Genomic DNA, 27,313 nt, shown 5'->3' with positions numbered 1-27,313 from the left:
AATTTATGGTTTCCTTGGTTTTGTAAAAAAAAATACCAGTCTATATATAGAAAGGACTATAGACCATGGATTTCATAACTTTTGTTGTCAGGACCTTTTAAAAACTTACATAATGGTGTGTTTACATTTGTTGAAGACTTTCTTTGTGATTTCTGAAAGTATTTACTATTTTGCATTAAGGTTATACGCTGGTGCGTGTGTCACGTTTCACCATATTCGTTCGCTACTTAAAATCCCCCAAAACCATGAGGCTTTATACCTTGTATTGCACATGGTACTGGTAGAACTTATTGGCGATGGATTTGACGTCCTATTACGGTTTTAAAAACTTCTTGTATATAATTTTTTTTTTTGCATTTAGATCTTCCGTAGAATTTAATTCCTATGTTGTTGATGGGAGGTTACTTCTTGAAACACGTGAACTGAATATCAAAATTGCAAAATTGAAATGTCATGGGTATTTTTATATTTCTGAATACATGGCGTATTTAGACCGAAAAGGAAGTGTATTCTGCACCTTGCGTCACTTCCATCGTTGGCAATATCTGAATTTATTATGGGTTGGTGTTTGAATGTGAAAGGAAAGCTGTGTGAATTTCATGTTTATTAAGCCAAAATGCACATGTATTTGGACAGCTCTTTACTTAAATATAAACGTAAGGAATTACCTTAAGGTAAAACACTTATGTCTAGCAGTAAACTTAAATGTACTTTAACCTTTCATTTTCCTTAACATGCTGAATTTCTGAATGTTACATTTCATGTTAGCGAAGATGATTTCTTATCGTTTAATCATTCATTTCAGGATCCATAGAACCCACAGTTGCGTTCTCGTCCTATATAAATCACGCCATTGATCACGTGACACCAAACACAGTCATCCCATTTGAGATGGTTACGACGAACGAAGGCAATGCTTTCCATGGACCAACCGGCTTATTTACCTGTCCACGCAGTGGACTCTATCTGTTCGTTTGGAACGTTGCAGTTGACACCGGGTTTTCTACTCAGATAAAGTTCATAGTTAATGGCAAGACCCGGCGCTGGTCATTAGCTGGTTCTTCTCAGCACTTTACTAATGGTGCCAACCATGACATTGTTCGGCTTCAGGTCGGTGACCGTGTATGGATTGCTGATGACTACACTAACGGCCAAATTCATCCTCATCATACCACATTTTCGGGAGTGATGATTTCTACATGAATAGTTTGATAAACGAATTATTAACAAGTCTTTTGTAATTTACAAACACGCATATACATAATAAAAAGGTTTAATGATAAGAGACCTGGGGCAGGACTAATACGATATCTCATTTTGAGATTTCCCACAAATTTTTCCTCAACTCAAACTTTGATCAATCGAAAAATCAAGGAGAACTGAAGGATCTGCGGAAAATCTCAATTTGAGATTTTTTTTATGGAACCGAGCTCTGTACCTATTTAAGAAGCATTTGCTGTGATTTTGTTTCTCACCGGATTTGAAAAAAAAAAAAACAGAACTTTTTTTTATTATTTAATACCATTTGAAATGGTAACAACTAACGAAGGAAACGCACGGCGCTAGTGGTGTGTTCACATGTCCATGGGACGGTCTGTACACCTTTGTCTGGAATACTGGAAATACCACTCTTGTTAGGATCTATGTAAACGGGAAAGAGCATCGTCGGTCCTACGCTGGTTCGTCCCAACATTGGACATCTTCAGCTAACCATGATATCGTTAGAATGATGATTAGTGATTAAGCCTGGATACCAGATACTCGCACAGACGGACGATTACATTCCACCCATACTTCTTTTTTGTAGTGCTTTTATCTATGGACCTAGTTTGAAAATGCAAGTCGTATGACGTATTTTTCATTACTGTTGTTTTTTTTTCATATTTCAGACAGAATTTTTCCAAGTTCATTCTTTGTGTAACGCTGGCAACTTCACTCACGGATTGGCATTTTCTTTTTTAATTTGCTGTATGCAAAATTCTTTATTAGATTCTGCCTTTATAGATGAGAATATTTTCTAGTCTTTACATTCGTATAGTTTGTCCATTGGGCATTTACCCGAGCTGGGCGTTTTCACTTGTAGGAATTCTGTTTTTCCATTTATAATTCTAGATTTTATTCAATAGTATGAAATAATATCACGAGTACAATTAGGAATACCGCTAGCCATTTCAAAATATCTTATACTTTATATCACAAACGGAGCTGTGGAAATAATTTATAGAAATGGAAAATTTTTTGTGATAAACAATTTATGTGAAATGATGTCCCCAGAATAAGATTTCACCCGGATAAATATACAATGAATAACAAATTTATTTAGGAACAGTCAGATCGCGAGAGATCCCCGGGCTAATCTGACTGTTTCGAAGCGAGTACAAATAAATACAATGTATATTGTGGGGGAATACATTCGGAACTCCCCAGCTGTTCTGGTTACACATTTTGTGTAGCAGAAATGGCCGAGTAGATCCGAATGTTGAGATATTCGACACCCTTTATTTGTGTAGTAGAAAGCTTAGTTGAAGGATAATATACCTTTCTAAGTACAGTCTCGTACTGGTGCTTGAATAAATTTCCTCCTATTTTAACGAGATATGAATTATCTTCTTAGACAAAGTATCGTAACCTCGTTACTTATCTCGACTAACATGCCGAACTTAATCTGTAATACACCATTGTGTAGGTACACAGGGCTTTGCAGTTTGTAGTATTTTCTAGAATGAAGACTTTGATCGTCTGGCTTTTTTATGTTTTTCATCTGTGTATTATAAATTGTGATGGTACTAACAATGAATTACTTTTAAACAAACTTTAAAAGCTTGAGCAAATAGCGTACGAACTGGAAAAAGAAAACAGACGACAACAATCCAGAATCGTTGTACTGCAGTCCCAGAATGTTAGGCAGCAAACTATAATTGAAAGTCAACAGACCAAAATAGAAAGACTAACGAAATTCCAAAACGCCACGAGGATTAGCAGACGTCTGATTGAGGGTATTTAATGCTACAACATACTTTATTTTAGTATCAGAAATATTGAAACAATGTTCTGAAAAAATGCCCATGAGGCATCTTATTAGTAAAATGTAGATTAAGTGTAAAAGACATAAAAAGAGGGTGCCTTATTACTTGTAGTCTTATGGTACTTTAAATACACTAAACGACAACTCCATGTCGGTTTCTCACTGAAAGTTGTAGAAATAAGACAACCAGGGTATTATGGAATCTGGAACAACAAACAAAATTAGATAACTTGAAATCTGAAAATATCAAATCTATTTTTTCTGTTACAATTGAATTTGAGATATTTTCCCCGAACTTCAAGTCTAAATATTAACTATTTTATCTCTTTTTTGAAACCATATGATTATCTACAGATATACGTATTTACAAAGAGGATCTTTTAATTTCAGGAACCTCAGAACCTGCTGTTGCGTTTTCTGCTTATATAAACCATTTCGTCGACCACCTGACACCGACGGCCATTATTCCATTTGAAACAGTGACTGGAATTCGACTTAATGACCACAAATCAAATAATGACAACTAGCATGTCAATTGTTTGTTAAATAGTTGTAAGGTCTTTCCCTTTAAAACTATCTCTTTTTAATATACACGTAAAGACATTTTGTTTGATACATAACGTGCTACCTTCTACAAAAGTTTGGGTTTTTTTGCACTTGATAACCTAGTCAAATGCAATTGTCGATGTTTCCAACATTATTCTTGTAAGTAAACTTGACGATCTTTCATTAGATATACAACAGCCCTACTTTCTGTAAACTTTATCATTTTGCACTTATTAACCCCAACTGGGTTCTTTTCTGTATAAAAAAATGATATTTGAGATGTATACGTTATGACCTATAATTTGATATGCGACAACCTAACTATATAAATGTTTCCGAAAATTGGACTGTGCTCGTTTATATTTTTAAATAACATTTTTTATGTCAAGGAGATTCCATTGAAATGTAAGCGATGTTTTCATAATATCGTAATTTTCACCAGGGAAGTTTCTTACCGACGCCAGGCGACCCCATATCAAGTTACAGCCGTTTAAGCACAGTGAATCAAGTTGATTAATAACCGACGATTATTCAACAACCACCGACTCTGATGAGAATTTTGAAGAAAAAAAATACAAATTACGACCCATTTTTCAGTTAACAAAATAAAGAATAAGGTAAATTATCAAACGCATTAGAACATTTGATTAATATGACCAAAGAGTGCTTTATTCTTTTGGAACTTTTATTTGACTGCATGACATATTCTTATCAAAACAAGAAAGAAAATAACAAATACACAAAAACATGAATTATGCTGAAAGACGTAATATATATGAATAATGAATAGCTACATGTACATGTTGAATTAACAGATTATAAATTAATAAATAATCATGATTTATAATACACTGTAAATGCAACAAGCTACATAATTATGAAGATTCTTATATCATAAGGGATAAATAACATCCCATTGTCTGGTACTGGACATGATAAAGTTTTTTTTTATTACTTAGTTCAATGACATGAAGAATCCCAGAATTCCGAAAATGAAGGAACAAAACACAACTACATAACATATGAAAAATATAGAAATGAACAAGTTTTTCGAAAGGCACGATTTATCAACTCTCATAATGCATGTTATATATATATGGATATTTTGCAGTCAGTTCCAAGAAACAGACAATTGGTAGACCTATACATTGCTAGTCATGACATCAAAAGGTCCTAACCTCATGATCATCGAATGAAAAATGTTACATTTAAAATTGCAGAATGATCACCATCCACATAACCGAGGTTTCCAAAATTAGCAAATTGGTGGAAAGACATTGACTATGTCTATAGAGATGGAATCATAATGTGAAAACCACAATATTTCTCTTGTGACTTGTCTATTCCACATTTATTTCAGGTTTAGTGTTATTGAATTCAAAACCTCCTGTGACATCAGAATCGCTATAATATCGTTTCTTCATTAGTGATCGGTTGGCCGCTAGGCTGACATCCTTGTTTATTTTGGGTAAATGTTGATTTGCACTTAAATTGGCCATTTTTTTGTTGTATCGAGCTAAGTAACTTCCTTTTGATGTTGTAGATCTGTCTGTTGAATCCCCAATTATAGATGGGAAAACCACTGCTCGTACAGCCTTGAATGGTGATCTGAAATTATATTGCAATATATTTTGAATTTGGCTACACAAATTGCTTAGAGTGTCTCCAATAACTTTATTTTGTCAAAACGAAAATAGAGAAGAAAATGTCATTTAATTCGAATTTCAATTTTAGTACAATGGTATCGCTAAAAGTGGAAAGCAAACTCCCCCCCCCCATTTCATATTTGAGTTCTGACCTACAGGTATTGACAAAGGTGTACATGTACGATCAGATAGACGGCTATTCTGCTTACGGTCAGAAAGTTACTATCAGAAACGGACACTCAGCTTACGCTGGGGTCAGTATTAGCTCTTAAGTATGGTGTAAGACTGCATATCATGATCGATCCTAACAACGAGGCCAAGTCTATTGATGCAGGCAAGAGAATTTCGATAAAATGTAAGCATGCACTTACTTATGTTTCTTTTTCCTTAGCATGCCATCATTACTCGACAAAATTTTATAGGCATCCTCTGGTGTAAGAAACCATCTGTAAAGGTTCTTATCTTTAGGTAAAGTGTCTTTGAACACTTTGAAGTCTGGTATATAAGACTGGCTTGAAGACTGAAATAGAAATAAACTAACATGAAAATTCATGATTATGGCAACATATATAAAACTTCTGTCAGATAACGAGTGGCTGTGATAATTTTTCGCAGAGGAAACAAACAAAAAGGTGTGGACTGAAGAACGGACACAATGAACAACACAAGCCTTCAACTTTTAAAGTATGGGGAGGGGCTATAATAAGCAAAACTTTGTGGAATGAATTAAAAAAAACTAGACTTTAAAACAAAATCGGCCTTCTTTGACATCTTGTAACTAATTGTGAAAAAGGAGAAAGATTTGTAGGCTAAAAATTGGTTGATTTTAATATTTTGTTGGATATAAGTACCAATGATTTACATTACCTTCGTAATACCATCTGCTTCATTGAACAATTTCTGGGCTTTATTTAACACTTCCTAAAATATACCATGATATATGATATTACTGTTCGGAAATGTGAATGAAAATACTTATATATTAAATTTTGAGGTATCTATGTGGTTTGCATTGCATCTAGATACTGTTCAAATGTAAACTGCCAACAAGGTTAACTAGAAAATAACTAGAATGCTGTGAGCAAGCTTACAAATTGAATACTTCCACTCCAAATGAATTTAATTATATAACCTATCCATTCGATTATCTCCCTTTGAAGTCCTCAATAATCCATAAACTGTTTGCGGTGATACTATGAAGAATAAAACTAAAACACACACCCTTAAATAAGCAGGAGTAACTGATCAACATGGGGGCTTTGAGCAGCTATTTTTCTATTTCAGTCAAACCATTAAAATGCTTGGTTTTAAACTTACATGTATATAAAAGTATTCGTTTACATCATACATTGTAGGACAATATTCAACTCATAATAAAAATGCTCTTAGTAAAACTAAACTACAGACTTCTTTAACAATATTAACCTTATATGCTGGACACTGTTTAGATTTTGATGGGCTCTGTAAATTATTCTGCAATCCTTTCTTTGTAAATTCGATGTCTTTGAGTCGTTTACATACTGAATGACCTTGTTCCCTGTGGTGCCATGTTCCGGCATGGTTGTCAAAATAATACTAAAATACAATTCAAGAAAATCGTACTAAAGGAAGATGAAATTTTATTGTAACTGCTATCAAGAACATGAATATTTCGAAATTTTGCAATGAATTTTAAAAAAGTGGAATCAACACTCAAAAATGTAAATCAACCGACCCTTGATTACGAAATTTTAATCACAAATATAGGCAATTACTTTACTAAGCAAGTGAATTGTATACCAGTGACGACAACACATTAAACAGAGCACTGAGTTTCTATCATGTGTGCAGGGGCGGATCCAGATATTGTGAAAAAGGGGGAGCGATTCCAGAGGGGTTCCATAAATTGCAAACGTGGGTTTCAGGCTATTTGCTAATTTTTGCCCAGATTTTCTCCAAAAATCACCAAAAAAATCAAACAAAAGAATGGGGTTTATAACCCCTGAAACCCCTTGGAGTATCCTATAGTGTGTACACCTATGTATTTTAATGTTGCATATCCAGAGCATTGGTTTGTTCTAGCATTAGCGCCAGTGATGAACATTGCCGTGCATGTCCGCCTTTTGTTATATCTGTGAGTTTTACTTAACTATTTCAGAAATGTCTAAAATGACAAAAATGCTTACAAGTGGGAGTAATTTCCATCCATGCTTGGTTACCATGTCAACAGCCTCTATGATATAGTCTATCGTCTCATCATCATAAAAATATGGAAGATTTATTCGTGTAAAACCGGGTCTATAAAAATAAAATAAAATATTCTCTTTATTTGGAACAAATTAGACAACTGGATGGTATTTTATGAAGACCTAAAAGTTCTGATTTATGCCTTGGAGTACACTGTACATGTGTACAATATGACACAGTTATATTTTAAAATACCAATTATATTATGTTTTACAATTATTATTCAATTTTTTTTTCAAATATTTTTCAATTATTTCAATGGTTTCGACATGGTTTACCGGCATTTTAAAAGCATTTTATACAAATGCAGCTTTAAGTTCTTTTCAGGTGTTTACACACATCCTCATAGTTACAGAAAATAGCTAAGGATTAAAATCAGTATACTAAGTATACTATATTTAGAAACGTTGTGCTTACTTGATAATCTCAAGTATTCTTGTTGGGCCAATTTTGTCGTGGCTGAAAAAGATAGCAAAATATACATGTAAATGACTGTACTCTGCAAATTCTTAGGCCCAAAATAATGATAGGTTGGTTTCCTGTGACTCTAACAATCCTAGTTTTTGTGCCTTCCCTAAAATATTTTTTAGTCATTTTGGCTAAAGCATGCTTAAAGTCTTTTTTCTCCATTAACACAATATAATTTTTTTTTAAATAAAATAATTTGACAAACTACTTGCTGTGTTTTTTTCTTGCTGGTAATAGGATTTCCGAAATGGAAATTTTATTTTTTTCTTTGCCAAATATATTTGTGCTCCACAACATCAACTGAGTTCCCAGTGATTGTTTTAATGGGCAATATTTAAACATTATAAATAAAATCCTGTAACTTTAATAGGTTATTTACAGCTTCAATGGGCCCATTGTCCATGCTTTTTCCAATCTGTGTTTATTCTATTGTTACAATGTAAATATTTCATCTTATTTGCAGGTTTTTCGCTTTGTTTTTGTACACATTTATTCGTATATAAGCACTCGATCAGTCGGAACTACTCAGCCAATTCCGCTACACTAAAATATAACCTCGGATGCAGAAAGGAAAATTTATTCTTGAAACTTTTGCCGGAATTGTAGTCATTTGCGACTCAAAGTAGTTCTATCCACCAGGTGACGCTAAAACATTTGGTTAGCTACCACTAGAAATAAAGAACAATAACTTTGTCAAGAACTTTGGCGCGAAGCGAGGAGGGAAAAAAGTAATGGTAAAAATTCCAACCAGTAAAACTATAATTTTAGAATTGAATCGGTCGAATTGTGTACAAGTTTATTTAATGCTTATTCTATCTAAAAGTACCTCGATGTTTTCTCTGTCACCGCATTCATAAGTTTCTTTGCAAGAGGTTCTGATACACCAAGCAGATCCTGTCAATTATAATATTCAATTATGAATCGTATTCCAATATTAGACAATTGATATCAATGTTATACTATGCCAATACGGAGAAAATTTGCCAGTAAACTTCTAGTATTTTCAGCTTTCGGGATCAGTATAATTTTCTTTGGTATGTACGTTAGTCTTTATCAAATTTTAGCATTTTAAATAGTCTTTTCTTTCTGATTGGTTATATAGTGTTACCCATACTTGTCAAAAATATGCTTTATCTGTATTTCATTAACTACAATGTATTTTGCTGTTAATATGGACATAACGACAACCATATCATCTCTCCAGTTGAATCAAACAACATGACTAATCATATCTCTAAAATACACAATAATGTATTGTACCTACCATTCCATATGGTCCAGCACATGCGCATCCACCTCTTGCTTGTATACCGAAAAGTTCATTTAAAAGATTTGAAATAAAATTATGATGTACAAGTTTCCCACTTTGGTTGTGAATCGTCAAAAAAGAGAAAATTGGTATCCGCTCCGCACTATTGTCCCCTAAAACTAATATACTGACATTTTCTGACCAGACCTTAAAAGCCTTCCTGGAAAATAAAAACATGTTGCTTTGATGTTTGGGTTTTCAGAACTTGATTGCCATAAGAATATGTCTGGGTTAGGGAGGTTTTCGACTGATTCAGCGTTTGGGAAAGACATTTCAGGTTTCACTGTATTGAATAAGATTATTTCTATGTAGCATGCAAGTATTTCCTTTACAATCAAACTAGTAACCTTGTCAATTTTAAGTTCATCATCCTAGCATACAAACTTCTCTGCGCAGAGAATAGCAAACCCTCATCTACACTAAGTACTAAATCCCGCCCCCTTTTAAGTAAGAGTGATAAATCCACCCTGTTTTGCGAATGAGTTCAGAACACGGTAAACAAAATAAAAAAATCGCGACTTTGTAATGAGTAGTGCTCAGGTCTTGTGAAATTTTTCACATCTTATATTATAGCAAAGCATACATGATAGCGGAATGAAACGCTTAAAACAAGGAAGCGGTTACAAGGTATGCCATAAGGTATCAGGAAGAGAATAGATAAAATAAGAAGTTTGACATACAGACTTACCTACAAAGTCTTTTCTCCTGGGACATAATTGTTTCAGTTCCTACATCCTGAAAAAAAATACAATATCAAACGCCATGTTCTTCTATCTTTTATTTTTTTTCTATTGTAGGTTTCCATTTCTGTTTTCTAGAATTTGGCTTTGTATTTTATACCTATCAATGACCTTTCGTCTCTGGATTTTGTTGATTTATCTATAATTTTTGCTTTGGGATTATCAGATTATTCCAGTATCAAGAAAGAAACAATTGTGTGTACCTTAGATAGAAAGTCTAGAAACCAGTCAATCTATAACAAATATTTATCTGCTTAAGCTGAAATACTATGGCAGCCCTACATTAACCTGCTTAAGCTGAAATGGTATGACAGCCCGATATTTACTTGTTTAAAATGAAATGCTATATAGCAGCCAGATATTTACCTGTTTAAGCTGAAATGCTATGGCAGCCCGATATTTACCTGTTTAAGCTGAAAGGCTATGGCAGCCCGATATTTACCTGTTTAAGCTGAAAGGCAATGGCAGCCCGAATACACCCTATGATTTCTGGTGTTCCTCCTTCTTCTCTTTCCTCAATTTTACCAGAATACATATGGGTTTCTTTAGTAACCTTAAAGAAGAGCAAAAAATAAGTATATACGATCCACACATTTGATGCATACTTACATGCTTTCAACGATGTCCGTAAAATTGCAAATTACTTTCAACTAAATCTATAACAGCTATGTAACATTCTATTTTATATTACAAATTTTAATTCACATAGTTCAGTTGGGGTTCCAAAACTGGGTTCTTGGGGTTCGAAAAACACTTTTTTTGTTGGAAAATGATAATTTTGTGCACAGTTTGTGACAAAGGATAGTCTGGAACCATTCCCTCTTATAAATATCCTGCATTTTGACAAGTGTACATTTTCCATGTTTAAACTAAAATGGAAACGTAGTAACTTACAAAAACGACAGTGCCTCCACCCACTCTGTCTGGAACATGGTTTTTGAACATCCATTTCTTGGCTATCAATATTCCTGCAATAAAAAGAGCAAATACTGGATTGTTGTGAACTTTATAGTTGTCTTTATTCATTTTGAAACTTTTTTACTTGAAAGTTGTGCGATTCTTAAAAAAATACACTGAAACTTCCCCTCTTTATGTGAGGTAACATGTTCGTTAAAAGCCACAATGTTTATGTGCGAGTGGTTGTTTGAAAAAAGACTCGCAGTTATTGCAGTCATATTGAAATGGGGCATTTCGGATAGAAGGAAACATATAGTTATAATATGACAAACTTTCGACCTTCGCAACTGTTCAGTTTTGGACAGATCTATTCGTAATAGATATACCTGGAGTCCCTGGACCTCCAACAAACTTATGGGGACTAATGATCACTGCATCTTTATACCTGAAAACAATATGTACATTGTTTTATTCATAGAAGATGATTATCATTGCAAATGTTTTTGTGCATTCATAAACTCTTTCGCTTGTTTTCCGACCGCATAATCATTTTAACTTTCAATGCTCAAAAACACAGAGAATTTGAACATGTATATCGGGCAATTTTATTGCATGTGATGTGGATTACGACCAAGTACCACAGGGCGAATTCATAGACGTATAAGGAGGGTTCTAATCTAGGCATTGTATAAAATAAGAGGAAACAGGCTATCATTTACCACCATTTGCCACAACTGCCAAATTTTGTACAGATTTTTACAACAACAGAGGGGAGTCCCAAACCTTGATCTGCCACTGTATTTTCAGTGAGGCTCTCATGATTAGGATGCTATCCTCCCTATTCTAATTTATTAATCAATTCAAAGGCCTGAAAAGCACTTAAGAAAATACTTTTACACTTACGCCTTTTCTGATGGATTCATGTCGATTTGCAGGTATGGTCCTAAAACAAAACATTTGAAGAATAAAAAAAGTACACGAAACCTTCTAATTGAAAAATTTGAAAGCCTGTCTAAACCAGAAACTTTTTAAAATCCTTTTATATGAATTCGATTTTTTTACTTAGTTAACCGGACGCCTGTCTAAACTGAAACAATTTAAGTACAAAAGATATTGGGTTTTGATAGGTGTCCTGTAATCTGGATTGGTCTGAAATGGAAGGCTATCAAAAACGTTTTGAAAACCATTGTACCCGAACTCCTGCATTCTATATCAATAATTTAAACTTTATTATACATGTATGTATAAATATTTTATATGTGCTCTTGATAACTTTATGTAAAGTATAGGAAAATGGCAAATTCACAATTTGAAATCTGATATATATTATGAAAGAGTTAACTGCTTGTATCTGTGCGAAACTTTTAAGAGTAGTCAATGACATTGAACAACATCAACATCTCGATTTGTTTTAGTGCTGTGCAACCCTTTAGTATATTTGTACTCAAATTACTAGTTACCTCCAGCGGCGTAATCAAACACGACCACTGCCCCATGACGGTGACCTATTTCTGCAACTAGGTCAGTGTCGGCCAGTATACCTGTAACATTACTGGCGGCTGATATGGATACCAACAGATGTTGTCGCTTCTCTTTCCAAAACTAATAAAAGAAAAAAAAGTCATACAATGACACAGGAACAAGACAATTACGTGTAGCCATCAATTAATAATTAATAGAGCGAGAGCAAAAAAATATTCTTTTTTTAAATGTAATTGTAAGTTGAACCCGTCTCTCTAGTCTCTTTACGAGCTTGGCTATATCAAACAGATAAAACTTCAGATCAAGAAAGGGGATGAAAAAAAAAATAACGAAAGCAGTTCTACATTTTACAACAAAAACGAAAGCAAGTTTATATGAGGCACGGAAAATTAACGTACCAGACCCCCTTCCAAAAAAGCAGAGAAAGAATTTGTATATTTAACATGAAATTGAATCATCGGTTATCATTGAAAAACATCCGGTGATTTCCAAGAACATTGTAGAAATTGGAAACGAGATGTCAAACGGATATCAAACATAGTTAAATAAATTCTGTAAAATAAACAGTGAAATAAAGTCTATTGGCCTTTAAGAAAAGAAGGAAATTCTTCCTATGACAAGCCCCGGTTCAGTGTTATGCACAAACTGTTACAAACCTGTAACTCATTGTCTAGTTGTACTAAATCGACCAATCCATGACCATTGTGTTTTACCCTCACCACCTACAATTGATCGAACACGTGTGTTCATTGTGGTACTAGTAGCAGGCAGTTGCAATGGCAATTAGTAGAAATAGTGTTAAGTGAAAATTGTGTTTGGTATAGGAAAATCGCACAAGTTTGGTTCCAATTTGTCAGGTGGTGTCAGAGGAGAAGATTTTTGAAAGAAGTAACATTCAAAAAAGCAAATAAACGTCGAAAAAGGACAATAACTCTAACATGGCTTAACATATCAAAATTAAAATTTGACCACGTATAGATCTCATCATGCTGAACACTTTTACCCCATGTCAGAATTTGGCTAAACTTAATGGTTTTGGAGATGTATGCGAAAAACTATTGTCTGACACCTATGTTTTATTTTTAGTAACTGCGGTCATGTTTTTCGACAGATCACAAAACCCCACATCAGTTCTTTGCAAAATACCCCAAGAAACATTCATACCACGTTTGGTTCCAATTGGTCAAGTGGTGTCAGAGGAGAAGAGTTTTGAACAATTGTTGACGACGACGGACGCCAAGTGATGGCAATAGCTCACATGGCCTTCCTACCACGAACTAAGTCTGTCAAAAGTACTTTTCATCTTTCAACATTTCAACATTTTTAAATAATTGATGGAAAGAATGTTTTTTTTTCAAATATACTTACATGTGCTCCGTACTCTCGCCACAACAGAATATTTGAGTGATGTTCAAAAGGCCCAACAAATACTACCTAAAAGATAAAACGATTAAAGTGTAAGTTTTTGTAAGAGTCAGGCAAAAAAGGAAAAATCAGAAACATGCATGTCCAAACCCACTGATCTAACAATACAACGTTTCTCTTTTTTAAAAGACCACTATTTGATCTCTGCAACAGTAGGTTTGTTAAGAAATTTTCAATAGAATATTAGAAAAAAAGATTTTTAACAGAGTAATCAGCCCCTGAAATGTTCATTTTCAATGCATTTCAGTTAAATCATAACTTAATTTTGAGCAATCTTTACGACAAACGTGATGACTTTTCATTCAGAATTGTCAACTTTCCTTTCATCTGTGGCAACATCCCTTCAGCACCTATGTATGGAGTGTTCATATCACAACTCATACATTATGCCAGAGCTTGCCGAAACTACGCAGACTTTTTGTATTGCGCTAAAACTCTAACAAATAGGCTTCTGGAATAGGGTTATGTTGCTACAAGATTGACGTCATCACTACAGAAGTTTTATGGTCGTCATCGTGAACTCGTGGATCGTTATGGTGTATCCGTCTGCACCATGAAAACTGATTTATTCAACGGATCATAGTTTTCCTTTCCTTGTTTGTCTACCCCGAACTTGACTTTTTATGAGCAACCCGGCGGGTGTTTCCAGAAAAGCAGAGGAGGCTTACCCTACCGGTACAATTGGTCCATGCCCCCAGTTTTTAGTGGAGTCCGAGTTGCTCATTTGCTTTTGTTACTTTGTATGTATGATTGTAGTTACTTCTTTGTTGTGTATGTCTGTTTTCCATGTCTGGTCTTTGTCCCTGGATTACATTCTTTTGATTACAGCTATAACCTTGGTTCCCTTGATTACTCTTTCAAAATAGATGGTTTTCTTATACACTTTTCCACCAACTGCCTGATACAGAGACTAGCACATTAAAAAATTGATACTCTTTCTGAAATGTCAAGTCAGAACAAATAACAAATGTACAAAATCTAAATTGAACACAGAATAGCATTGTGTCTACTGCATATAATAACATGTATGATGATGAATCTTTTCCGTAATTTTGCTTCAATTTTCATACCATTTGACCGGCGTGGAAGAAAATGTTATCGCCAGTCGACTGAGAATGAAAATTATCGCTAGTTTCTGTGTCCTCGCATGACAAACAAGCAACAGCGTAGGAAATTTGACGACCTAAATAACAGTCTGTTTGTTTGCTGTGTATGAAATAATAGCTAATTTGTGGCATTATTTTCTAGTCTATAATGGAAAATGATTAAATACAGTAACTTACCCGATAAGAATGAATAAATTCCTAAATTATCCACAAATTTTAAACGCGAGCGTCATAATTAACCGATTTTTTTTCAAATGATATGTATCACAGCTGCACAACATACGTAACATAACGTAGCACGTCGCCGAAAAATAGCCCCGAAAGGACACTTTGCAGCACATATGAAACTTAAATATTTAGGTCAGGAAAATAAAAATAAAAGACAACTAATACCTTACACTTCAGCAAAATAGCGATAAACAGATTATCAAATATGTTTTAACTCGCGGAGTTTCTCATGCTCGTCTCGTTGAAAAATATTAAATAATCTAATGTTCTCATCACTGTATAGTGATTTTTTTTGTTCTCAGAGTTCGATTGGCTAAGAAATCGATTGTCTTGGACTCCATCTTAAATCGCCTCGATTGCCATTGTAGTTCAATGAGATAATTTTGGTGTTTTCTTACCTAAATAAGAATTATGAAGGGACTCGGGATGATTTGAAGTGAAAAAAACTTTGAAATAATATGGTTTCTTTTGTTTGTGTTTGTGTGACCTCAACATGTTTTCTACGAATCGGAATCATGACGTTTCGCGCGCTTTTCATTTTTGGGTATTTTTGACGTTTTTAGGGCATTAGAAAAACAGAATCTACACTCAAAGCTCGTTAATTATGAATTTCTCACATCTCGTGACATAAATTTTGTAGTTTGAAAAGCTCGGCAAGCCTCGTGATCAAAACTACAAAATTTATTTCACTCGATGTGAGAAATTCCATAATCAACTCGTTATCGTTGTAGATTCTATATTTCTAAAATTAAGTAGATCTTGCGCATACATTTCTCAAATATAATTTCATACGTGCGTTAAATGTTTCTTACCGTTTCTTCTGCTACCCTTGGGACGTTAATTTTCAGTGCCCAAGCTAACTTGTGGAAAGCTGATGTTGCTCCACTTCCGGTAAATATCAATGAGTCGTTCTTCCCACAGTTTGTGCATTTTTTAATTATTTGTCTGCAAAATATGAACGATTTAATAATATAAACCAAATTGCTGTCGCCTTCAATAGCCATAGCTACATATACAATGGAATCTGCCTAGGCACTTTAGTAAGGATTGCGTATGCTAAGGGGGATTTATTTTCAGTTGCGGCACATGTTGGTTTAAGTTAAATGCTTAATGATCTCCTAAAAAAAATTCTTAAAAACGTCACATTGAGTATTAAACCATGAGTATACACCACAGACAGTTTGTATCCATGACTTAATTAACAAAAAGTAGGTTAAGGCTACTTAGGTTAAGTAGAAAAAAATCTCGATAATTTATATCTTGTCTTTATTCGCCCCATCTTAGAATATGCCAGTGAGGTCTGGGATAATTGCGGTGTCACCTACTTTAACAAACTGGAAGAATTGCAATTAGAAGCCACGAGGATAGTAACAGGTCTTCAAGTATTTACGAAATGTAGCTATTTATACGAAGAAACAGGTTGGGAAAAATTGTCTGAAAGGCGAAAAAAGAGAAAATTACAAATGTTTTACAATATTCAAAATGGCAATGCTCCAGGCTATCTTCGCGAACTTATCCCCCCAGTTGTACAGAGCACAACAGTCTATCCGCTACGAAATGGATCTGATATTATATTACCATTCTGTAGCTTATCATTTACTAGTGAATCATTCATACCATCTGTTATAAGAGAATGGAACCATTTAAGTGAAGACGTGCGAAATGTGAATTCAATATCAAGATTCAAACGTGCAATCCGAAGCAAAAATATCTTGCATAAACTACACATTCCCCAATATTTTAATTACGGTCCTCGTAAATTAAATATCTGTTTGACCCAGCTACGATGTTCTGCGTCTTTCTTTAACTACGATTTACACAGAGTCCATATTGTAGCTGATCCTGCGTGTAGTTGCGGTGCTCCAATTGAAAGTGTTTACCATATTTTTTTTGCAAAAATATACAGGAAACCGTATTACACTATTCGAGAGTTTATGCTTAATCCCTTTAAGAATGGATGTTTCACTGCTTACCAGGGGCAGCACTGATCTAACGTACAAACAAAAATATACTTATTTTTGATATTGTCTTCAGATTTATTAAAAGGTCAAAAAGATTTCTGACCTAATATTATGGATGTAAAATTAGTGTCACACAAGAACAGCGCTTCCACCCGTCTACTTTATGTTTCTTTTCAGCTTTGTACATATATTTCTGAAACTTTGGTGTTTTTTATTATAATTTTTCATTGTACTGTTTTTTTTTTATTTTTATTTTTCATTACATTGTTGTTTTTCTTTTTTTTTCTCTCATTGTACTGTTGTTTTGTTTTTTTTTTCTTCATTGTCCTGTAAAATCTAATTCAAAATTGTCTTTTTTTAATATCATAATGATTTAATGTATGTCCTAATTTATGTATTATATATTATTGTTGGGAGAAGACTTCATAAGTTGGTGAAACTATTGTCCTATCCCTTTTGTAGAGTTAACAAATAAAATTGTTGTAAACTAAACAAAACAAAAAGTAAAAAAGAACATACATGTATTGTTCATTTAATAAGACAGTAATCCCTTCTTCGCGTATCGACTAAATGTACTGCTTCCGAAAGATTGACTACCAGTAAGTAAAATGTTTTTCTAGACCTTCTCTGTGATTGTAAAAGAATAATAATAGGATAATTAATCGGAGAGAGTGAATGACCAAGAAATTATCACAAGTGTCGTAGAAGGCCTAGATTTAACGAGTGTGCGGAACTTGTTCCGCGCAAGAGTTAAATCCTCAAGCGTCCTTGTTGCGAGTGATCATATTTTGGTTATTCGCGCTAACCAATTGATTACCCCATTTAATATATAGATTTCCTTCATAATTTATCGATTATTTCAACATGAATTTTAATTCTGTGATTGGCGGATTGATATCAAATGTTGTTTGACGGGAGAAAGTCCAAGTGTAATTACCGAATTAATTTCACAGTGTGAATTATCGAAATTTATTACACTGGGAACATTCGATAAAACACTGTTATCTATATGATAATACATTAACCCGTCTAAACTGAACCCCTTTTCGACTGTAAAATTTGTTCGTTTTAGACAGATGTTCTTTTTGCCAATGTTCAAAATACATTTTAAGTACAAGTGTTTGTAAGAATCAGTCAAAATGGGAAAAATCAGAAATATGCATGTCAAAACCATACCGTTCTGACAATGTAATATCACTCAAGGGCACTTCCTCTATTTGAAAAGACCATTATTTGATCTCTGCATCACTGGCTTTGTGCAGAAATTTTTCAGTATAGCATCTTAGAAAAGTGAGGTTTTTGACAGAGTTTTGTCCCTTTGAAATGTTCATTTTCAGTGCATTTCAATGAAATTGTAACTCAATGTACAGCATTGGCCAATTTTGTCTGTTTTCCTTGATTCTGATGGATGGTGCAAGTAGTCAAATTACACTATCAGTTGATGTTTTTTTTTCATACCATGTTAAACAAATTGCATCATTCTTACAGAGACTGACATTTAGTTGCTATAAAGGAACTTTCAGAAAATGTCTGGAATAGACATGTTTTCTGTTTATTCTGGGTTCGATTTTGACAGATCTCGTTGTATTACATACAACATAAGTAATTGTACTAAATACCTTGCCTCTGTCCGAAGTTGTGTAGTTTGTATAGCGTTATGTCCTGTGTAGGAATGTGTATTGGCGTAAGTCGGTAACACATTAATTCTAATATAGTCCTCTATAAACGACAAACATCTGAAATAAATCATACCTTTGTAGTGCTAATTATAAATATTACAGGTACACTAAGCAGTGCCCATTTTATTAGCGAGGAAGGGGGAGGGGCTGTGATCATTTTGAGAACAAAAAATTTCATATTTGAAAAAAAAAAACAATTTTATGCTCATCCATTGAAAAAAAAATTCTGTTTTCATGATTACTTAACTGGGATGATTTTCAAATAAAAGATTTAATTTCAATTGCTGCTTGCGAGAGTCTGAAAGAATAATCGTTTTTTTTTTTGTTTTTTTGTTTTTTTTTTTAGCTATTTCGAGTTTTGATCCTTCTTTTATAGCTCAGTTGCTCGTGAAAATTTGGACAAAAACTTAATTATATCAATTTCAGGAGATTTCTGTCTTACCTGCCAGATGCTGTGTAGTCACAATATACAACTGAAATAAATAAAACGTTTCAGTGCACATGACATTCAGCATCAAAACAAAACAAAAACAAACTAACAAGCATTATAAAAAACAGAACGCACATGGTAAAACGCAACAAAAGCACCAGGGTTTAACCTTAATCCTAATTGATAAATACTTTTAGAGATAACCAAAAGATCATCCACAACTTTATTAAACTCTGGAAGGTCCCGACAACAAATGTAATGAAAACCATGGTAAAAGAATGACGGCGACTCTTCAAAATTAAACTAAAAAGTGATATAACTACGCAAAAGACACATTAAGACCATGATCCTCTAACCGTGGACAGGCGTCTGAAATCTGCGCTTAGGTAAAGTATTTATATAAGATAGACGACTCTGGAGAATTGAAAACGAATTGTAACACATTTGTCTGGATTTCCGAAGAACACTCCTTAAACATGCAGTTATTTAACAAAATACGCCAAAATACAACTGACCAGAAAATTGGACAGTGTTTTTTCATATGTTTAGGATAAACATGAAAAAAATGGGTTAAGGTCTGACGAATAAAAAGTAAAAAAAAAATGATGGTGATGTTCATTTAAAAAAGAATACGGTTTTCTTGTGAATTTAGAAAGCTTGTGTTTTGTAGGCACGAAAAAGTACTTTCATGTCAGACCAATGAAAATGGGTCTTACAAGTTTTCCTGTTTATATGAATCTAAGGTCGAAAGAATTTTTTGTTAGAGGGAAATCAAAGGGACCAGGACTCGAACTACATTAATAAAAAAGAAAAAAAAATCCAGGGATAACTATAGAAGACAAAGAAAATAGACACACACAACAAATAATATGAAATTACCAAAATAACACGCAATAGAAGCAACCTATACTTCACTAAAGACTGGAGCATGGGACAGGTGTACCGGTAGGGGAAGCGCCCTATGCTTTTCTAGATTCAACCGCCGAGTTGCTCATAAAATGCGAAGACCGGGGTAAACGGAAGAGTTAAAGACTTAGCACAGAAGAGCAGATATGTACGGAAGCGTTTTAGCGTTACAAAAACGTTCTTTGTGTGAGTTTTAACGCAATGGTATAATTATACGCCAAGTTTTGCGCTATTATGCATAGTCTGCGTTATAACGCAAAACTTAAAAGCAAACTTTGCGTTATAAAAACAAAAAAACAAAAAAAAAGTTTAGGTATCGTTCGTTTAAACGAAGGCAAAACGATGTGTAAACGCACGAAAAACGATGCATGAACGCTAGAATGGGAAACGCGAACGTTTCAAGGAGTGTATTTTATTTTGGTCAAAAGAAAATACTTAGATCATGACTTACGTACTAACATGTACATTAAATATCATGATTCCATATCTTAAAACACCAACGAAATGTATGAAAAATATATTCAATATGAAAATATTACCTTTTCTTGGTCCATATGGTCCCTGTAACACCAACTCGTGCCCGATAACACTATCCTGAATAGTCTGCAATATCGGGGCGTCGTCATAACGGAAGTCCTAATTGGAAAAAAAGCCGTCATAGTCTTAAAATACTGTCTAATTCCTCCTTTTTAACTTTTAATGATGATTTAAAAACTTTTTTAAACTTATGAGACGAATAAGGTAGTCTTAATAAAAGCTACTGACCTCAACTTTCCTTTTATACCGCTTTTATGTCCGTGACGATTTTGGTCAACATAACCCAAGTTTTTTATGCGAGTGCTTGATTTTAAGTTCCATTAACTTCAAACATACGTTTAGTTCTTGCCTTAACATAATTTTGACCTACATTTTACTTACAGTTATGAATATTCGTCACGCATTTGAATTACGAGATATTTTGTTTCTCAGATCGTTAAGTTATTCATTTTCTTTAGCTGTTATCAATAAATTTTGTTCATGTGATAATAATGCGTCGAAAATCATTTATCTTCGAGTTTTATTAACTCATGTCTATAATTTTAAATTTTTATATAACTTTAGATAACTAGTTTTATCATAACAAAATAAACTTAATAAAACATCGGATGAAAAGTAATTATTCTAAATAATTGCAAAAAATCCTCCACGGATAGCTTACCAAATTATGTGTGTAAAACGTTCTATGAAGGTTTTCGCTTTTAAAAATGTCCTTTAAAAGACGGTCATCATCAGGAGTTGGAATTTTCGGAAATAATGGCATTATTTCAGTCAAATACAATATGTAAAAAGGTAAGGTAAAATCCAAAAATGATAAATAGTCTTGTTTTCCTGTCTGCAAACTTTTCTTTGCGATGTTCTCAAACTCCCATTTAATAAATAAAAGGAACCAAATCCGGACAAAAAAAGAAATATTACGTCAGAGTCAAAGGGAGGTACCTCATCACGAATTCATGAGTTGAATAACGTAATTAACTTCGTTAATTTTTTATGAACTTATTAAGGTATAAAGATTAATGACTCTTGAAATATTTAAATGGATTTACAGATGAACCACTTTTATGCAAGTAACGTAAAACTGCGGGGAAACTAGCGGTAGAGGTTAACATACAATCATAAGTTTCCGAACTGTCCCTTATTACAATTTAGAATTTGGGTATAAATTACGAATTAAATGAATTGAAATATTTTTAGTATTTAATTAGGAGATTGGTTTAAATTACAACTTAAGAATTAAGATAAGATAAGTTATTAGAATTAAGAAATAATGTTATATTTTTAATTAATATATTCGGTAATATTTTAGATTTGATTTATGTCAGTTTTATATATTAATATGATTCATGTTGTTTATTGGCAAAAGTGATAATCATGATAATCATAAAAGCGATAATTACGATCAGAATACTCATCGGAATTTTTTTTAAAAATAACGGAAATATTTTAAAGATAACATCCGGGTAAATAGAATAAGTATAGCTAAATAAAAACAACATTACATAATTCTTAAGGGCAAACAGTATTAGTTTTATCGACTTAAACTTCTTTAGGAAATAAAATACTTGTTTGGAAATTTTTATACGGATATTCAATATTTCGGACAATGTACACTTTGGCTTAAGGTACAATACCAGTTCACTATTTAAGTTGGACAAAAAGTGCTCTTGTCACTTAGATGGTAACAAGAGTAAAAGATGTAACTTAGAGTGAATTTGGTTCGTTTAAGGTGCGTGTTAATTTCGGACGATTTTAATATAATTTATTTTGTTAAGCTTTCATTTTCAAGATGAAAGCATTTATTTAAATAGACCAATTTAAACCAAGAGAAAGTTGCAATTAACTCAGTTATTTATAGTTGGAAATAAGTACTACAAAGAATAAAAAACTGCTCAAAATTTGTGTCCTTATTAATGTTTAGTTATGTTTAATGTTGAAACGATAAATTAATTATATATAATCTTTATTATTGTAACTTTTATTAATCATTATTATCATTATATATTGACTTAGCTGGTGACAAGAGTAAAAGATGTAATTTAAAGTGAATTTGGTTTGTTTAAGGTCCCTCCCGCCGAGTCCCTGTCCCTCGCAAAGTAACACCTGCGTAAGCGAGTTTCCCAACAGAAAAGCAAATGTGAAGTCGAGATAAACAGAAACAATAAAAAAAAACGTAAATTCCACTGTAAGACCAAAACACAGTATTATTCAAAATACAAGTCGCCGAAAAAGTTAATTTTGTCCTTTAAATACTGTGCGACATCTTCCTCCTCCGGGTAGACTGTCTCCAGAGTCTAAAAACGATTGTTTGTCATTCTGTTTTGTTTTCTTCTGCTTCCTCTATATGTTGCCTCGCGAATAGTTGGTTTGCTGGGATCGTTGTCTGTCATTGACTGACTTAAGTTCATGTTTAACACGATGAAGTTCTGGTTTTATTTTTATGTTAAAGTCTCTTAAATCTCTTGCTTGTTTCTTAAATCTCTAGCTTGTCTCTTAAATCTCTTGCTTGTTTCTTAAATCTCTTGCTTGTTTCTTGAATCTCTTGCTTGTTTCTTGAATCTCTTGCTTGTTTCTGCTATTTTTGGATTTCTTTATTCAAACTGATTTTGCTATTAGTTTTGTTATTCATGACACGATATTCTTCTATCTCCACTTTATGCTGTCGTTTTAGCACTTCGGTGTCACCTTTTAACTGTTGGACCATTTACTCTTCGCTGTCTAGTTCCTTCGAAAGGTCCTTTTCGATACTCTCTGCCTCATCTACAAAAATTTCAAATATCTTTGTATTTCCATGAAGTACCGAAAGTTCAGATTTAAGTTTGTTGTTGCCATCCGGAAGTTCCGAATTACTATCAATTAACTGTTTCACTTAATGTCTTAATTTGTTCGAGCGAGCAGCTTGTTCTAAAAACGCTGAATGATTGAAATCAATCTCATTTTGGAGATGTTGCATCTCTAATCAAAGTCCACTATGAATATCCGTAACAGTATCTAAAAATTCGGAATCGTCCATTTCGGAAAAGGGAAAATTATTACACCATTTCTGCATAATGAACTTGTTTAGTCTGTCTTAATCTCGTTTGACCTTGTTCGCTGATTTGGGTCTTCTAAAATCTGAATTACCCTCCTTAATTCGATGTCCAAAGACTTAACATCGAAAACATTTATTTTTAGATAGTTTCCTTTCATGGAAAAAGTTTCCAGTATGTTCATTACGATTTGATGTCCGTTCCCTTATAAATGTTGTTTTTCAGTCCATCTTCCGGTCTGTGGTTGAATCCAGATGTTATGATTCGGATATTGAAACCTGTTAATCTGATACATGTTAACATTTATTTCGGGATCTTACTGTATATATCTTTATTCTCATAAAGCCAATATACATTGGTACATAGATTACAGCATGCAGCATACAATACAATAAGCACAATAACTATATAAAATATTTACAAAAACATAGAAAGGAGAGTACGGTACAGTGTAAGAAAGCCAGGAGTCCCTATATAGATAAATTGATAAACATGATAAATTTACAGTTTTTGAAACAGTACTGGTTTTCTTGTGGACATCAGTGTTGAAAATTTAAGTGTGCATTGGTTACGAATATAATATTTTGGGAGAAATCGTTTACGTTCCTCATTTAAGGCACGATATTCCAAAATATAATGATATTCATCACAATTACATAAATTACAAGTACGATTTTCTCTTAGAATATTTCTCCACCTGCCTGTCTCAATAGGTAGATGATTATTAGTCGTTCTAAACCTACAAAAACGTTATAGCATCTTTCTTTTTCAAAATTTTAAAATAAAATTCTAATTCTAATTCATTTTTGAATAATCTGTAATTGATTTTCCATTATAAGTGTATTCCAATGTTGTCTATACTGATCATGGAGTCGTTGTTAAAATATTTCAAGGCAGATATACTAGGTGGTATATTAGTCTCCCATATATATACAATCATTATCAAACCAGAGCTTATTTGTTTTGTTTTCTATCAGATTTTCATTTTTCGTATTTTTGATAACACGAGTCCCAAATGTTTCTGCAGCAGAGTTCAAGAAAATGTCATTAAGCAGTGAGTCAGCTGTCTGGGTCGTTTTGTCTTGTTCGTTACTTTGAAAGATTTCCGACCTGTCTGTTATTACAATCTGTAAACAAAACTATGTTTTGACAGATATGTAACCATGCCAACTTGAAGGATTATAAATACAGTGAATTTCATATATGTTCAAATATTAACAAACACGGATAGGAAAAGGGGACTAACTGCTCTAAAATTTCACAATAACTCTGATTGACACAAATGGGTATTATGTAAGAATTACTTAGTCCCTTTTGATATACACAAAATGGAATGTGTTAAAATGAAATCTACTTGCACAAACAAAATACAAGCCGCCGAAAAAGTTAATTTTGTCCTTTTAATACAGTGCGATACGAGGCACAACAAATGTGCAAACGACGCCACATGCATCCTACGTTGTTAATAAAACAGCAATAAAAATCTCCTACTCAATTATCGATTATTTCATCAAAATATTTTAAGCGTGCATATCTAAGGATGTTTTTTCAATCAACTTTTAAGAAAATATTTACGAGATTTCAATTTGCTTCAAACCGGATAAACCCTGTTTACTGTTAATTAAACTGTCGTGTGCCTCCTAAAGCGGTACATGTAAAACGATGTATCATATATTTAGATTAGAATACTAGTATACCTTTTTTCCATATGTATTATATACCGCATACCATATATCGCACTCCTACACTCAACGTTAATAATATCTATTATTTGAACAATATAAGATCGATAAAATTAAAAATCTGTATCTTATGCGGTATTAAGCCTCGACCAATATCACCCCACCGGCCGTTGGCCCTTGAGTTGTTATGGGTGTCTTGTGTTGATAGGGCCTGTGATACATATATTAGCATGTAATATTCAGTATATATTGATTCGAGTTGTGTTGAAATAAAGCATGTATGATATATACTGCTTCTTGCAACTTCAGGTGTGTGTTCTATAAATCAATTTTAATTACATTTAACAGAGCATATCACTATTTATATATATATTTTTTTCTTATTCACAACAGGCATTTCTATAGCAATTATTATACAATAGATATACGTTAAATATCGTAAAAGTATAATAACATGTATTATATACATTTACATGTATATTGCCAAAATAAATCAAATTCATTTGACGAGCTTTAGGAACAGTCAGATCGCGAGGGTTCCACCGAGCTAATCTGAGTGTTTCGAAGCAAGTACAAGTGAATATATTGAAATTTACGGCAATGTTCGTACACGTATTGTTTTATCCTGCAACCACATTTTCTAAATAAAACCAAATATATTTGTCTAGATATAGTTTTTCAGCAATCTTTCTGAACGCGGCGGTCGGCAAGGGCACCTTTAAACTTGTTACGTTTCCTGTTTTTGATGTTGCTCATGACTGAAAAGGTAACCAGAAGACGATATTATGCAGTGGAGGAATAAAGCTTTGTGTTATTCGACACCTTTTACTAGTTACAGGATAAATATATACGCGTACTCCGTGCCTTACAATCTTACAAAGTAGTTCGTATTTTAAACAAAGTTCGGCATACTTTTGTATTTAAGTTTGTTATAATTTCATTAATTTAATGAGACTAGGATATCGTGACCTCGAGCTTTTTCAGTGCACCAATATTTGTCTCAGACGCCAGTTTTCAAGAACAACTAAGAAACTTTATTAAAGGAATTTGAACTCTTTTCATTGCGTTGGTACAGACACGCGGAACTACACCACGCTGAATGATTATAAATGACTTACGTGAAAATGAGTGACCAAAACTATGTGAATTATAAGTTGTGGATCCAGAAAAAGAGATAAAGAGAGCGGTTAGGAACTTCGATCCAGAAAATAGAAAAAAGAGGTGTTCCAGGTTATAATATGCTTATTTTTGCCCAAATTTTGCTAAAAATGTTTTGAAAAATCCGATACAGGGTTGTTCAGATCCCTGGAACCCGCTTCTGGATTCGCCACTTGAGTCATGATTCCAACCAGACAATGATAAAAATACAGAAGGTTATCGTCATACCATTCAACGCGGATACGCTCTTACTGTACGACTTCTACCGAAAGTTTAAAAAAATTGTTCACAACGGGCACTTATATAGCAATTAATCAGGTAATACGTGCTCAAAAATTACAACAAATACGTAAACGATGAAAAGTGGGGGATAAGACCAATACTAAATTTACACAGGAGCACATGTGTGTGAAGTATTCAGGGCGGATCCAAAAACTCAAAAAGGGTACAGAACCATAAATGTCTTCAAAAAGGTTTACAGGCTATGATTTGCTAATTTTTACTCAAATTTTGCACCAAATCAACACACTTAATTTTCCAATTAAATGGGATATCAATCCCCCGGTTACTGCTTTGTGCATGATGCATAAAGTACATGGAGTCAGCATTTATAGTGCAGCTATTGGTTGAGTACAAGTGCGGTCTATGCAAGTCTGAAATCAATTAAACCACCATATTGGACTTACCTCTAGCGTTTTAGATTCTACTTGCTTTTCCGACATTGTGGTCATAAATTGTTCTTCTTTTACGTCTTATCTATTTATATATACAACCGTTCATCGATTAAACAGTACCAAAAGAGTCTAGTGACCATCAAATCTTGTTGTAGTGGTCAA

General features: G+C 33.4%; 2 protein-coding genes across 3 annotated transcripts in view; one reads left to right on the top strand and one right to left on the bottom strand.

The window, feature by feature from the left end:
- The window catches only part of LOC148626457 (heavy metal-binding protein HIP-like), a 6,124-nt gene extending 775 nt beyond the window's left edge, over positions 1 to 5,349 (top strand). The window contains exons 2-4 of the mRNA XM_088570478.1: positions 806 to 2,996; positions 3,416 to 4,188; positions 4,531 to 5,349. Coding sequence (XP_088426604.1) covers positions 806 to 1,203 — 398 coding nt within the window. The 3' untranslated portion in view covers positions 1,204 to 2,996; positions 3,416 to 4,188; positions 4,531 to 5,349. The remainder of the gene's footprint in view (positions 1 to 805; positions 2,997 to 3,415; positions 4,189 to 4,530) is intronic.
- LOC148626456 (uncharacterized) lies at positions 4,239 to 27,313 on the bottom strand. 2 transcript variants are annotated; one of them, XM_088570477.1, is made up of 21 exons: positions 27,164 to 27,313; positions 20,614 to 20,710; positions 19,181 to 19,211; positions 18,679 to 18,795; positions 15,911 to 16,043; positions 13,708 to 13,773; positions 12,996 to 13,061; positions 12,318 to 12,459; positions 11,761 to 11,800; positions 11,244 to 11,302; positions 10,855 to 10,928; positions 10,403 to 10,513; positions 9,909 to 9,955; positions 9,176 to 9,380; positions 8,738 to 8,805; positions 7,861 to 7,902; positions 7,383 to 7,494; positions 6,643 to 6,792; positions 6,085 to 6,138; positions 5,589 to 5,737; positions 4,239 to 5,179 (listed from the first exon to the last, which is right to left on the bottom strand). In XM_088570477.1, the coding sequence occupies exons 1-21, from the start codon at positions 27,206 to 27,208 to the stop codon at positions 4,912 to 4,914; spliced, it is 2,076 nt and encodes a 691-aa protein (XP_088426603.1). In that variant the 5' UTR covers positions 27,209 to 27,313; the 3' UTR covers positions 4,239 to 4,911. The 2 variants fall into 2 exon arrangements, with proteins under 2 accessions (XP_088426603.1, XP_088426602.1); XM_088570476.1 differs by lacking the exon at positions 27,164 to 27,313 and adding an exon at positions 21,273 to 21,816.

This window comes from Perna viridis, chromosome 2 (genome assembly GCF_037379345.1).
Source record: "Perna viridis isolate PV_CMFRI_1.1 ecotype Kerala chromosome 2, ASM3737934v1, whole genome shotgun sequence".
Classification (NCBI taxonomy): Eukaryota; Metazoa; Mollusca; class Bivalvia; order Mytilida; family Mytilidae; genus Perna; species Perna viridis.
The sequence above is the reverse complement of the archived record's forward strand: the minus strand, read 5'-3'. Positions and strand labels throughout refer to the sequence as shown.